Source organism: Molossus molossus, unplaced genomic scaffold (assembly GCF_014108415.1).
Source record: "Molossus molossus isolate mMolMol1 unplaced genomic scaffold, mMolMol1.p scaffold_m16_p_6, whole genome shotgun sequence".
Taxonomy (NCBI): Eukaryota; Metazoa; Chordata; class Mammalia; order Chiroptera; family Molossidae; genus Molossus; species Molossus molossus.
Genome location: NW_023425399.1, coordinates 8,965,718 through 8,980,874, shown reverse-complemented (window position 1 = coordinate 8,980,874; position 15,157 = coordinate 8,965,718). Strand labels below are relative to the sequence as shown.

The window sequence follows — 15,157 nt, the reverse complement described above, 5'->3', positions numbered from 1 at the left end:
GGTGAATGGTGTTGGGGGTCAGCCAAGGCTCTCTATCCACAGGATTCATTTCTTCACTGATAAATGCAGAAATTACTATAATCTGTACAGCCAGGTCTTGGGAGGGGTGATGGAGAGTAAGTCATGCTTTCAATAATTACTTGCTGACTAGGGTGCTTGGAACACTAAGAGCACTTCCAGGAAGAGCGCTGGGGTCAGAAAGTAGTTTTTATTATATTAGAGGACATTTGGTTAAAAGTTAGAAAAGCTGACAAAGCTATCAAAATAGTTCTGCATTTCATAAAGTTATGTAAATTGAAGGAGAACTTTTGTACTACTGGAGCAAAGTGTAACAAAATACTGAGATATTCACCATTTCAAGAATTTCCAACTTTTGTTCCAAAAAATAATCTAGATGAAGCTGCCAGAGAGAATGGGGTTTTCATTCTTTCAGGGATAAATTTCCTAGCCTACCTCTTCTAGCCAGAAGTTACAGAAGTCCACAGTCATTCAGAGACGTTCTTGGCCTTTTGAGCGATAGGTAAGAAATTTCTTCAGAATTCCTAAGAAATTGTTGGTATAGGAAAGGACTTATCTGCACTGTAAAAGCACATTTTCTCCCTTATATTTTATTGTATTTTAAAATGAATCTTGAGACTTTTTTCTTTCTTTATAAAAATTAGTATCAACATGAAGTTCTAAAGATAGTTCCTTGGCCTGTATTCAGGGCTTTCATATACTTTCTATACTATATGAAATGATGTAGTTTGGACCTCTTTTTTAAAATAAAATTTTTGCACAGTTAAACAGCTATACAGAAAAAGGGAAATCCTATATGCGTAACCAATGGACACAGACAGTAGTTTGGGGAAAGCAGGAGGGGGGTGGGGGCAGGGAGGAGGGGGTCAATGGGGAAAAAGGGGAAGAACACCTGTAATACTTTCAGCAATAAAGATAAAAATAAAATAAAGAAAAAGGGAAATCCTTTTCATTGACAAATTTAACTATATCATGCTTCATTCTCTTCCACAGCATTTGTAGGCATATATATCGATTAGATTACTTTATTTGGTTTGAGTTAAATAATTTCTTTGTGTTTGTTTCTTTTTACTTTTCTTTCCATGTATTATTTAAGTTCACATATTTATTTTCATTGGCCATTTAGTGCTGATTTAGTGTTCACAGATTTGAGGCTGAAATTTATAAAGAAAAAAAGTGAAATTCTTATATTGTCCACTATCCTCTGTTGTGTATAGCAAAAACAGTAGTAGATTTTCCCCCCCACCCTTTATTTTAGAGCATAGAAAGGCCAGAATGGGAGTAAGCAAAGGCTGGAAATGTGACTTTCCAATGCCACGGTTTAGCCTGAACACCGCTGTTAGAAAACCTGGTTTTAACTTATATTGAGTGAATAGGATACACAAAAATACCCCCTGTCATAACCTTAACTATATCTGTGTTCTTACTTATAGCAATGCCTTGTTTTGACTAAAGGATTTTAATTTTTTTTTTAAGTGTAGTGCTCTTTTTTGTTGATGGGAATTTTGAGTGGAAGATGATGAGAGATCACTCAGTTCCTGAGTTATTGACTAACGGTAATTCTGGAAAAAAGCAAATAGAGTAATTATATTCTAATTGTACTTAAGTTATAAAAAATGGTTTTAAAGGAAACTTAAAGGGAGGCTCCTAACTGTAACAGCTTTCATTGCTTTATTTACTTATTTATTTATTTATTTATTTATTTATTTATCCTCACCCGAGGACACTTTTCACATTTATGTTCAGATAGAGCTAGAGGGAGAGAGGGAGGAAGAGAGAGAGAGAAACATCAATGTGAGAGAGACACATCGACTGGCCACCACCCACACGACCCCAACTGGGGCCAGGGACAAACTGCAACCGAGGTACGTGCCCTTAGTGGGAACCGAACCCGGGTCTCTCTGGACCGCGGGCCGACACTCTTACCGCTGAGCCTAACTGGCTAGGGCCATTACTTAATTTTTTTAAACACTTTTTTAAAGTGTTTTTTTATTTTTTATTTTTGAGAGAGAGAGAGAGAGAGATTAACATCAATCTGCTGCCTCTTACATACCCCTCACTGAGGTTTGAGCCCATGACCCAGGCATGTATCTTGTCCTGGAATCGAACCTGGACCTCTCAGTCCATGGGAAGATACTCAATCCACTGAGCCACACTGGCCAGGAACTTTTATTATTTTTAGACTCTTAGAGTCTAACACTGATACAGCTTAAGCTGTCTCACAGGTAACTCCCCGAATCTGAGGTGCTTTGATTTATTAGAGAAGAAACAGGCATTTGTGTGTTGGTATTAGAGTAGCTGTCTTAGAGGCCCAAACTCGTTGTCAGACCGACAAAATGATTACATTAGACTGAGGATTTTCCAGGCTGTCACAGTCTAAGGAAGTGTTAACACAGATTTTCAGCCTCCTTATTTCTAGAAGCATGGATTAGAAGTGCTAATTTATCCTTGGAACGTCATGTTGCTGTTTTGCTGCCATTAGCTAACTGTGTGCTCCATGTGTAATAACTACCTACTTTTGCCTGGAGTCTTGCTTTGCCTTTTCTAGTTTTATGATCATTTTCTCTTGTGTCAGCATTTTATCATCTCTAAGCTGTCTTTTATACTTAAATCTTCCAGCTATATGCCAGAATAGTGAGGGAGTCTAAATTTTAAAAGAAAAAAGTTTGTTGAAGAATTGCATTTTGAAACTGGCTGTATTGGGGCTAATTTCTACAAATTTCCTCTTTCACCGTATAAATGTTCTCTGTGGGTTAGTAAGGAATACCATTCCTTTGAAGAAGTCAGGTACTTTAAAAACAAAACATTTAGCCCTGGCCAGTTTGGCTCAGTGGTTACAGCGTTGGCCCGCGGACCAACGAGTCTCGGGTTCAATTCCGGGCAAGGGCGTGTACCTCAGTTGCGATTCGTCCAGGCCCTGGTTGGGGTTGTGCGGGAGGCAGCCACTCAGTGTGTCCCTTTCACGTCGATGTTTCTCTCTCTCTCTCTTCCTTTCTTTACCTCCCACTCTATCTGAACAAAAATGGAAAAATGTCCTCCATTGAGGATTAGAAAAAACAAAACATTTAAACAGCCTTTCTCCCAGAAAACAGACTGACAACCCTGAGGTACTAATTCCTATCTTATTGGCAGGTCTTCTGTCTTTTAGAGATTCTTTGGAGTCATAGATGCTTTACATGAGCAGCAGGATCAAGGACTGGATTTTCAAAATTACCTTATTGCAATATAACTTGATTCTATAATTATAGCAGACAGAACATGCTGACAATATTTTAAAGTATTTTCAATAAATCATTTATAGTTGAAAAGCATTACATAAGCAGTTATATTCCTTTTTGCCCGATTATGTAGTAGATCTATGTCCTTATGATGATCAGGGTCAATCATTCCTGCCAGTGTGGTAGCCTGTTTCTAGGCCCACTGGTCTATTGGCACAAAGAACCCAGTGACTGGGCAGCAGCCATTGTAACTCTTACTATGTGAACCCTGGTGGAAATGCCCTTTCAACTAATTGAGCCTAAAGTTCTAGGCTAAGGAAGCAGAAATTCCCCAAGTAGGTATCCCCACTCCCACGTGAGTCCTTGAGGGGTGTTGAGTGGGACCACATCTATTTATTGTGCGCTGTCCCCATGCTTACCTGTTGGGGACGTACCACCATATATGGCCGTCTGTTTAGAGAGTGTACTGTATCCTGGAGGAGGGCTCCATTCCTCACAGGATGTCACCTCCAGCAGGTGCCTCAGCTCCGTCTGTAAGAGGCCGTCTCAGCACTGCTGGCTGGCAGCTTGTGTCCCACAGAGCAAAACAAGAAGCGGGGAGCCCTTTCTGTGTCGGTGTGGAATGGTTTCCAAGATACAGTGTGAGTCAGAGACAAAGAACAGTGAATATCATACTACCATTTGTCTTAAAAGTTATTTTGTACGTGCATACACGATTTTAAATGTATGGACACTCTCAGAGAAAACATCCTATGTAACCAAGAAACTGATAACACTGCTGGCCTCTGGGAAGGAGAAAAGGGAACGGGGATGGGAGGGAGACTTAAGTTTCACTGAATACTGTTTTGTACCTTTAAATTTGTACTATACGCATCTGTTACATAATTACATGAGAAGAAAATAACTTATTTTTAAAACAATTCCAGATATGCTGTTTACTAGCTAAGTGTGGTTGGGTCTTAGCCTCAGTTTCCTTATATGTAAAATGTGAGTGACAGTGCCTTCACTTCCAGATTACAAGCACTAAACAGAGTGAAATGTGGAAATCCCTTAGCCTAGCCTCTAAGCAATCAATAAATGTTGGCTGCTGCTGTTAATGTTATCATCTATATTATTGTAGTTTGTTACCTTATAGGCTAATTGTGAGAATGAGCTAAGTAATGTATATTTTATACATTGGCATGGTGCCTGGCACTGTGTTTCAGTGTGTTTATTTTTAACACAGTGCAAATAAATATATGTGGGCAAATATATACTTTAAGGGAACTAGGATCATGTTCTACATACTATTCTGTAACCTGGTTATTATACTTAATGCATTTTAAGCATTTTCCTGAAATGTTAATTATCAGGAACACTGTTGTTTTACAGTGGTCGTGGTAGGCCAGCCTCATGAGGTGGTAGAATGTACCAGGGAAGTACTCAGTCCAATGTCACTGGCTGGTCCTGAGCTGTCAGATGAGCTTCTTAAACTCTCTGAGCCTTCCTACCCGCAACATTCTCTTGAGGATTAGAAATTAGTTAAAGTGACAAATCCTGGGAGAAGAGATTCAACAAATAATTATTTATTTATTTATTTAAATTTTTTTTTCTTTATCCTCACCCGAGGACATTTTTCCATTTTTTATTCAGATAGAGCAGGAGGGAGAGAAAGGAAGAGAGAGAGAGAAACATCAACGTGAAAGGGACACATTGAGTGGCCGTCACCCGCACGACCCAACCAGGGCCGGGGACAAACTACAGCCAAGGTACATGCTCTTAGCGGGAATCGAACCCCGGTCTCTGTAGACCGCAGGCCAGTGCACCTACCGTTGAGCCAAACCGGCCAGGGCTCAACAAATAATTACTAATTGTTCCCGATGTTTTGATTTAATCCAGCAGTGTCCATAATGAGGTGAGTGCATGAAGATCCATTGGGGGCAGGGGGGCAAAAGAAAATAGTAGAATTTATGTTTCTATTTAATTTTAATCTCACTTTTTTACAATTCATATTTTTTGTGTTCTAAAATATAGTAGCACTGTTTTATAATAAACATTTGTAACTCAAAAGGGCATGCTCAAATTCTTTTTACTGATAGGAATATAGAAAATTGTATCTAGGGCATTATTTCTATCTGATGGCCGGTTGTGTGGTATAAATTAATTTCTCCTAATGTTGGACCTCAATCTCAAAAGGTAAAAGAATAGTTTGCCAATTTAATGCTGCACCACAGTTTAGTTCTAGGATTTCTCAAAAGGATTACTCAAGCAATAATAATAATAAGACTAGTAGTAATAATATCGTATATTACAAAGCTTTCTAATGCCTCATAAATAATATAAAAACAAGCTTGGGCAATAGAATAATTACTGATTTTCAAATGTTACTGCTTCATGTGTAGTTACAAGTGTTAATCATGCTATTAAAATTTGGTGTACATTTACAAGGGAAAAAGCAAATTGAAGTTTTAGTAGAGCAGAAAAACACTAGCTTTAAATGTGAAATCTGAAACCACGAAGAGCCGTTCAACTTTCCTACTATTCAGGAATGATTACCGAAGGCAGATGGACTGCAAATGCAAATTGAACCCTCAAGTGCAGTTTCTTGCTCTCCATATTGGCAGAAATGTTTCAAGCCTGATGATGAGGGGGTTGGTGAGGACGTGGGGATTGCTCTGGTAGAAAGCAGTACTGCCATTTTGGAGAGCAATTTGGCAACATTTTCAGAGATAAAAAAGCTCATGCCATTCATTGTCTCTGGATCCACTTTAAGGCAACACTCTTAACAAGGGGCATGCACAAGCATGTTCACTGCAGCGCCAGTGTTAATAGCAAACAGTTGGAGATGCCATCATTGGGGGAATGGTTTTTGTCCTGGCCAGTGTGGCTCTGTTGGTGGAGTGTTGTCCCGTGTACCGAAACTTTGCCAGTTAGTCTCCCTGGTCAGAGCATACACCCAAGTTTCGGGTTACCCTAGTCAGGGTGTATATGGGAGGCAACCAATTGATGTTTCTCTCTCACATCCATGTTTCTCTTGCCCTCCCTCTTCCTTCTTCTCTCTCTAAAATCAATAAAAACATATTTTTTAAAAGTGACTTAAAAAAAAGTAAAATGTAATTTGTATACCATAAACTTCACAGTCTCTAAATGTACAATGCATTGCTTTTTGGTATAGTCACAGGGTTGTGCAACCACCACCACCATCTAATTCCAGAACATTTTTGTCACTACAAAAAGAAACCCTCTACTCATTTATAGTAACTCCCATGTCCCATTTCCCCTTTAGCAACTACTAAGTTGTCTCTATAGATTTACCTTTCAGGACTTTTCATATAAATGGATTACAAAAGATGTCTTCTGTGTCTGACTTCTTTCACTTAGTATGTTTTCTTTTTTTTTTTATCCTCACCCAAGGACATTTTTTCCATCCTTTGTTCTGATAGAGCGGGAGGGAGAGAGAAGAAGAGAGAGAGAGAGAGAAACATCGATGTGAAGGGGCACATCGAGTGGCTGCCACCTGCATGACCAACCAGGGCCGGGGACAGACTGCAACCGAGGTACGTGCCCTCAGCGGGAACCGAACCCGGGTCTCTCTGCACCGTAGGCCGACGTTCTAACCGCTGAGCCAAACCGGCCAGGGCTCACCTAGTATGTTTTCAAGATTCATCCATATTACTGCATGAATTAGTGCTTCATTCCTTATTTATATATGTGTGTGTGTATTTATTGATTTTTTTTAGAGAGAGAGGAAGGGGGGGAGAGAGAAATATTGATGTGAGAGAGAAACACCCCCATTGGGGATCAAACCCATAACTCAGCATGTGCCCCCTGACTGGGAATCAGACTGGGACCTCTCAGTCCATGGGATGACACTCAGTCTACTGAGCCACACCAGCCAGGAGTGCTTCATTCCTTTTTATTGCTGGGTAATATTCCATTGTGTGGATATACTACAATGTTTATCCATTTATCAGTTGATAGACATTTGGGTTGTATCCACCTTTGGGCTATTAAGAATAATGCTGTTAATGAACATCCACGTACAAGTTTCTGTAGGAAAGTATGTTTTAAGTTGTCTTGGTGGAATTCCTGAGTCCTGTGGTAACTCAGTTTAAATTTTCAAGGAACTGCCAAACTGCTTTCCCACATCAATTGCACCATTTTACAATGCCACCAGCAATGTAGGAGGGTTCCAGTTTCTCTATAGCCTTGCCAGCACTTGTTTTCTGCATTTTTAAAATTATAACCATCCTAGTGAATATGAAGAGGTATCTCATTGTGGTTTTGATTTGCATTTCCGTGATGACTAATGTTAAGCATCTTTTCATGTGCTTCTTGGTCGTTTGTATATCTTCTTTGAAGAAATAGCTATTCGATCTGTGGCAATTTCTTTTGGGGGGGGTGTGTATATGCCCCTAGCAGGAACTGAACCTGGGACTCTCTGGTCCACAGGCCGATGCTCCAACCGCTGAGCCAAACCGGCCAGGGTGAATCTGTGGCATTTTTATGTTACACTGTAGAACTGTTAAAAGGAATGAGGCAGCCCTGGCCAGTTTGGCTTAGCGGTTAGAGCATCAGCCTGCGGTCCAGAGAGACCCAGGTTCGGTTCCCACTAAGGGCACGTACCTCAGTTGCAGTTTTTCCCTGGTCCTGGTTGGTCGTGCGGGTGGCAGCCACTCAATGTGTCCCTTTCACGTCAATGTTTCTCTCTCTCTCTCTTCCTCTCTCTCCCTCCCACTCTATCTGTACAAAAAATGGAAAATGTCCTCGAGTGAGGATAAAAAAAAAAGCAATGAGACAGATCTGCATGTAATAATCCCTGATCTGTTATTACATATAGATTAAGACTTAACACTGAGCAAAATAGCAAATAGTAGAAAGATACATTACAGCACCATAAATTTTATATGAATACACACAGGTGTGTGCCTTGTGTATACACACACACAGTGTGTGCGCACACACATATGCACACACCAGGACTGTATGGTTAAATAGAAATATGTAAGGGGATAGAGAAGGGTCTGGAAGAATATTTCCCAAACCTATCAAGATGGTTGGTTACCTTGGGGCAAGAAGAGAGACAATTAAGATGAGAGTCGGGGGTGGGATCTCATCAAAAGGGACTTTTGTCTTTTCTATAACATCTTACCAAGTATTAATGAAGTGTTTGCTTAATAACATAAAACTCCTTAAAATGTATACACAATTTGAAAAGATAAGGACAAAGAAGCGATTGGGAAACTCCAGCTGGAGAGGGTTGGAAACAGTGTTTCCTGCCGTCCTGCAGATGCGGACAGTGACTCCCTGTATGGCTCATCTCTTTTCAAAGTAATTTTATTAGTCGTTTAATAATATATAACAATTCAAATAGCCTAGAGGTTCATAAGTTAAAATTGTTCATCTCCTCTCTTCACCTCAAGTCCCTCCTTCCCCAGGGCAATTCGTGTTAGTGCGACTCCTTTTCCCAATAAACTTCTGTGTTCTATAATTGTCTCCTCACCCCTCCCAACAAAGTATGTTTCTTCAGCTGTCTATAATTGATGGAAAGCTCCTTCCTCTGCTGGGGGAAGGGGGTCTGTTGCTAAGTGTCTATGACAGTGGTTTTCAGGCTTGCTTTGTGTCACCCCCTACCAGAGATAGTGGTTCAGTATGTCTGGAGTTCTGCTCTACTGTCTTTATTTTTTAAAAAGCTCCCATGGTGATTATAATGAGCCAGCAGGGTTAAGAATCGTTTACCTAGCCCGGCTGGTGTGGCTCAGTGGTTGAGCGTGGACCCATGCACGAAGAGGTTGCTGGTTCGATTCCAGGTTAGGGCATGTGCCTGGTTGCAGGCTTGATCCCCTGTGGGGGGTGTGCAGGAGGCAGCTGATCGATATTTCTTTTTTCTTTTTTCTTTATTGATTTTAGAGAGAGAGGAGAGAGAGAGAGAAACATCGATGAGAGAGAACATTGATTGGCTGCCTCCTGCATGCCTCCACTGGGGATCGGGCCCACAACCTAGTCATGTGCCCTGACCAGGAATCAAACTGGCGACCTCTTGGTGCATGGGTCCATGCTCAGCCACTAAGCTATACCAGCCGGGCTCTCATCGATGTTTCTGTCTCTTTCTTCCTCTCCTTTTCTCTTTCTCTAAGATAATCAATGGAAGCTTATTTTTTAAAAAAATCATTTACTTAGTGAGTAACACAGCAGTCATAAATTGTATCCATGATGCTTCTTTGAGAATTATTTTATGGGAGACTTATGAGCCTGTCAGCTTTATGGAAACATGCCTGACCTTAGATGGTCTGTTTTATTCCAAGAATTTCACAGAATTTTTACTTTAGGTTACTTTCAGCATTGGGATTTTATCTCTAAATATTCCACTTTGAGCTGCTGAGTCCAAGAAAGTGATCTTGGATTCATTTTTTTTTCTTTATTGATTTTAGAGAGAGGGAGAGAGAGATAGAAGCATCAATGAGAGAGAACATTGATTGGCTGCCTCCTGCATGCCCCCTACTGGGGATTTGGCCCACAACTGGGCATGTGCCCTGACCAGGAATCAAACTGGCGACCTGTTGGGGCATGGGTCGATGCTCAACCACTGAGCCACACTAGATTCCACTGAGCTGGGCTAGATTCATTTTTGAAAATAGTAGGAATAAGGGGCAAACTTAGCATGTAAGATTTCTCCCATTTCATGGTGATGATGGATGTAGAAATAATCAGAGGTATTAAATCTTCTGGGTCAGGCAGACAGACTGTCCTTGCGTACTATTTTGTAAACTCCCCCACGCCAATTTTTGTAGACTTTATTATAGTATGTTTACCTGAGGTGCAAGTCAGAAACTCATAAAACTTCACACTAATTTCCATTCTTGTGTTTTCAGACATGAAATTGCAGAAATCCATAAAAGCCATTTAGAGACATAATATTCACTTTCCCTAGAATAATAAACCTGAGTAATCTTTCTCACACCTTAAATTTATGTTAAACTTACATTTTCTCTTCTAGGTATTCTCATGGGAGCAGTTATAAAAATTATAGAGTTTAAAAAACTGGCAAATTGGAAGGTAGGTTTGCCCAACTATTCATTTTTCAATGTAATTATAATTTTTATTGGTTGTTATTTTTAGTAACACTGATGGTTATGGTGGCTTTCTTATCAGTGAAGTTTACATTATTATATAAATTTATTTAACATTCTATTAAATTAGGGTTGATACTTTCACATTTGAGTGGGTTTTTTTTAAAGCATATATCTGTTTCAAGTTAACATGCGGCACTCAATATTATGTTATGTTATTTATGCACATTTTTATAATCTTAGGGAAAGGCTCTAATTAGCATTACTTATTTTTATTTATTTATTTAAATTAATTTAGACAGAGGAAGGGGGAAAGAGAGAGAGAGAGACTGATCGGTTGCCTCCTGCACGCGCCCTGACCGGGGATTGAACCTGCAACCTGGGTATGTGCCCTGACCAGGAGGAATCAAACCTGCCACTTTTTGGTGTATGGGCCGACGCTCCAACCAACTAAGCCACACTGGTTGGGGATCTAATTAGCATTAAATATTGAACAGTGTTCATTGCTCCCAATTCCATTCTTACAGCTGAGAATAATAAAACATACTTGTCTAGCACTGTAGAGCTTACAGAATGCTTTACAAACTGTAGCTCATGTTGTCCTCATAATTTCCATGGGAGGTAGATTGAGTATTATTATCATACCATTTTACAGATGAAGAAAGTAATGCTCAGAGAAGTCGGGACATGTCCAACATCACAGAACTAGAAAGTGGCTGAGTTGAGTCATGTGTCCAGACCCTCTGGTCCTGTGTATTCTATATTTTCTCCACACATCATGCTGTCCTTAGTGTGTGGATGTCCATACCTTTGTGTTTACACAATGGTCATTAGAGAGTGAGCATCATCTTGTGGTATGAAGACCAACTGAAACTTGAATTTCAACTTAAACTTGAGCATCCGATATTGAGTAGAGGGATTAACAAGTGTGTTACAAAGTTGTATTTGTGAATGGACATAAGGTCCATTTCAAAATATTAAAGAATTGGATGGTTAAAATTGATCTAATTTGAGCTCCCACTAGGATTAATGTGCCTATTATGCTGTAGAGTATAAACTTTTACAAACAAGCCGTATAGCCTGACCTAAAACACAATTTGAAACTGTTAAAAATAATATTCAGGAAGCATTGTATGTATTAAATGAATTCTCAAGTGTATATTCAGCTCCTAATATTACAGAACTCCCCTCTGCTGGGGCTGAGACAGGCAGGCCTCACTGGAACACGTTGTAAATGGTATGTCTGCCTTCCTGCAACTTGTTAAATTTAACCATGCTCGCTGTGGCTCGTCCTAGGCCATGGGTGCAGACTAGGCTTGTTAGAGAATTGAACGTAATACATTTTGTTTCATTTGATTTAAAAGCAATTGACTAAAATTGGAATTGATTTAAAAACAATTAAAAATTGCTTGATTTTAAAATATACTTATTTTATATAAAATTTGGGAACTTCCACATAAAAATCTGAACTCCTAGCTTCTGTTGAAAAAGCAGCTCTTTAACATCAGCCCACATTCTGGTAGCAGAGATCCAAGGCACTGAGGGGCAACTGCTCCCCTGGTAATGTGTGGCCCCCAGAAGACTTTGAGTTGGTGACCTTGCTCTGAGTAGTGGGAGGAGGGGATGGGAGGTTACCTCTCACTTTTAGTTTTATACACTTCAGTGTTATTTTTATTTATTTTTTTTATCCTCACCCGAGGACATTTTCCCATTTTTTTGTTCAGGTAGAGTGGGAGGGAGAGAGAGGAACAGAGAGAGAGAGAAACATCGATGTGAAAGGGACACATCGAGTGGCTGCCACCCGCACGACCGACCAGGGCCGGGGACAAACTGCAACCGAGGTACGTGCCCTTAGCGGGAACCGAACCCGGGTCTCTCAGGACCGCAGGCCGACGCTCTAACCGCTGAGCCAAACCGGCCAGGCTACACTTCAGTGTTATTGAATTTGTTTTTCAAAATGTTTCTTTCCAAATAAAAATAATAGTAATACATTTAATAGTACAGACAAGTGAGCCCAAGTTGAGTGATGAATTAAGCACCTGCAGAGCCATCCAGACAACCAGTGCTTGCCCTCAGAACAGGGCGGGGTTTCTGGCGGGGATGGTTGGGGTAGGCTTCCTGGAAGAACAGGTGTCTGTAAAGCCGAAGCGGGAAGCAGCACCCGTTTGGAACCTGGGTGCTGCATGAGGAGTTGGAGATGAGAAAAACAAGGAGCTTGGTGTTTTTTCTCCAAGAAGTTCTATTTTCGGGCTGTCTCACTAGGCCTGCCTTCTACCTGTATTGTTATACACCTGATAGGTTTCTTTAAATCAACTTGCTCTTTTTCTTTTTTGGTACATGTCCTTAGGGGGAACCGAACCCGGGACTCTCTGGTCTGCAGGCTGACACTCCAACTGCTGAGCCAAACCAGCCAGGGGTCAACTTGCTTTTTTATTTATATACATTCTTATAGCAGTTTTTAAAGCTTTATTGTGATAAAATATACATAACATAAAATTTGCCATTTTAGCCATTTTAAATGTACAATTCAGTAGCATTAAATATACCCAAAATGTTGTGTAATCATCACCACTATTTCCAGAACTTTTTCATCATCCCAAGTAGAAACTCTGCCCATTAAACAACTCCCCATCGCCCCCTCACTTTCTATTCTTTTTTTTAGTAGCCCTATTCTATTTTGTCTTCATGAATTTACCTACTCTGAGTACCTCATATAAATGAAACCATACAATATTTAGCCTTTATGTCTGGCTTATTTTACTCAGCATATTGTTTTTAAGGTTTATCCATATTGTAGCATGTATCAACTGCCTTTCTTTTTATGGCTGAACGATATTCCATGTAGGTCTGTGCCACACTTTGTGTATCCATTCCTCCATTGACAGACCCTGGGGTTGTTTCCAGCTTTTGGCTGTTGTAAATAATGCTGCTGTGAACACTGGTATACTATATATACCTGTATTTTAAAGGAAACATCATAATACTGTTTTAAGTGGAAAACCAATATTGTTTTTATACATAAACATGATAAAAACAAAGGAGTACATACGCCTGCTGAAGCCTCTAAGGTCAAACCTGTTCTCTTTGTCAGAAAGAGAGGTCGGCACGCTGGAGAGAGGCGAGGCTGTACACGCAGTAGCACCAGGCCAAGGTGGCTCTGACTTAACTGGGATTGAAAAAGAATGCAAAGGGGCTGACTTTCCCAGTCTGTGGGGTCAGCAGTGTTGGGCACACACTTCTCAAGGGCCACCAAAAATCACCTCTGACTATTTTGGGGGAGATGTTACCAAAAGGAATCAGGGAGCCTAAGGTGGTGGGTGCATTTCCTATGGCCACTGTAACAAATTGCCACAAACTGGGTGACTTAAAACAACTGAGATTGCTCTCTCCTGGTCCTGGAGGCTAGAAGTCTGAAATCAAGGTGTTGGCGGGGTCACACTCCCTCTAGGGAGCAAATCCAGGCTCCTGGGGAGAATCCTTCATTGCCTCTTCTAGCTTCTGGTGGCCCCAGGCGCTCCTTGGCTGTGTCCTTCTCTGTGTCTGTGTGTCCTTTTCTGTCCCTAATGGGACACTCTCATTGGGTTTGGGGCCCACCCTAATCCAGTATGCTCTCATTTGAATTCTTCCCTTAATTACATCTGCAAAGACCCGATTTCCAAATGAGGTCACATTCTTAGGTTCCAGGAAGACATGAATTGGGGTTGGAAGACACTACGCAATCCATTGTAGGTGGGTTCTCCTTTTCCCCAGGGGAGGTTTAGTTTCTGAAACGCCAAAGGAATCTATACAGTGGCCCCACTGCACAGCTCCTGAGAATTGGTTGCCTCACAAAACACACGAATCAGCCCACTTCTTTTCACATGGTCCAAGTCTGAGTCACGAGCTTGTTGTACAGGCTCATTGTACTATTTTAAGACGTAATCAGAAGTCATCATTTGCTTCTATTTTGAACCTTTTAAAAATGCTATTTTAGTCTTCATGGTAACAGCTGTACATTTGTAAGAATACATTTAGTTATTCTTTTGAATAGGGAATTTTGATAAGAAACTAGACTGTCAAGATTGTGGCATAGAAATTTTCATATGAAAAGGGCCTGATTTTGCAGTGTTTAATAGACTGTATATTACATGTAGTCATTTTGGACGTGAGGACCAATATGTATTTTCCCCCAATCCACCAACAATTAGAGAAATCGATTAATATAGAAAATCCAAGTGTTATTTCATCCCACCAAAGTTGGCTGTATCTAGAAACACCTTTCATAATTGTAATTAGTATTTGAATCTGAAAGCACGGTGAGGGGCTGCCTTGATAGGCGTGTCCCAAGTCTCAAAGGCCTCAGGTGGGGACTCTTATCACTGTCAGATTTAGGAAAATGGCAGTTGTATGAGAGGCAGAGAAAAGGTGGGGCTGTCCTAGACCTTTGGAGGGTTTGCTCTTCTCTAAGTGGATTGTTTTAGGGCTTATCATTACCTTTATCCTGGACGGTTCCAATTTGTGGACTTGTTTTTGAAAGTGTTCTGTTTGGTCCTGGCCAGTTGGCTCAGCGATTAGAGCGTCGGCCCACGGACCAGAGAGACCCGGGTTCGGTTCCTGCTAAGGGCACCTATATCGGTTGTGGTTTGTCCCTGGCCCCAGTTGGGGTCGTGTGGGTGGCAGCCAGTTGATGTGTCTCTCTCACATCGATGTTTCTCTCTCTCTCTTCCTCCCTCTCTCCCTCCCACTCTATCTAAAGATAAATACAAAAATGTCCTCAGGTGAGGATAAAAAAAAAAAAAAGAAAGTGTTCTGTTTGAATTGAAATGTTTTCTGTATTAATCTTTTTTTTTTTTTTTTTATCCTCACCCGAGGACATTTTTCCATTTTTTGTTC

At 40.6% G+C, this 15,157-nt stretch overlaps 1 protein-coding gene across 10 annotated transcripts in view; it reads left to right on the top strand.

Annotated features, from left to right (window-relative positions):
- The window catches only part of SLC9A8 (solute carrier family 9 member A8), a 73,258-nt gene that overhangs the window by 11,679 nt on the left and 46,422 nt on the right, over positions 1-15,157 (top strand). For 4 of the 10 annotated variants that reach the window (XR_004957017.1, XM_036244092.1, XM_036244093.1 and 1 more), the window contains exon 4: positions 10,213-10,271. Coding sequence is in view for 9 of the 10 variants with exons in the window: in XM_036244092.1 (XP_036099985.1) it covers positions 10,213-10,271 (59 nt within the window). In the remaining variant the exon portion in view is untranslated. Of the gene's footprint in view, positions 1-423; positions 521-1,499; positions 1,575-3,749; positions 3,878-4,975; positions 5,131-10,212; positions 10,272-15,157 lie in introns of those variants that run through there. The other 6 variants (XM_036244094.1, XM_036244097.1, XM_036244096.1 and 3 more) reach the window with 5 other exon arrangements.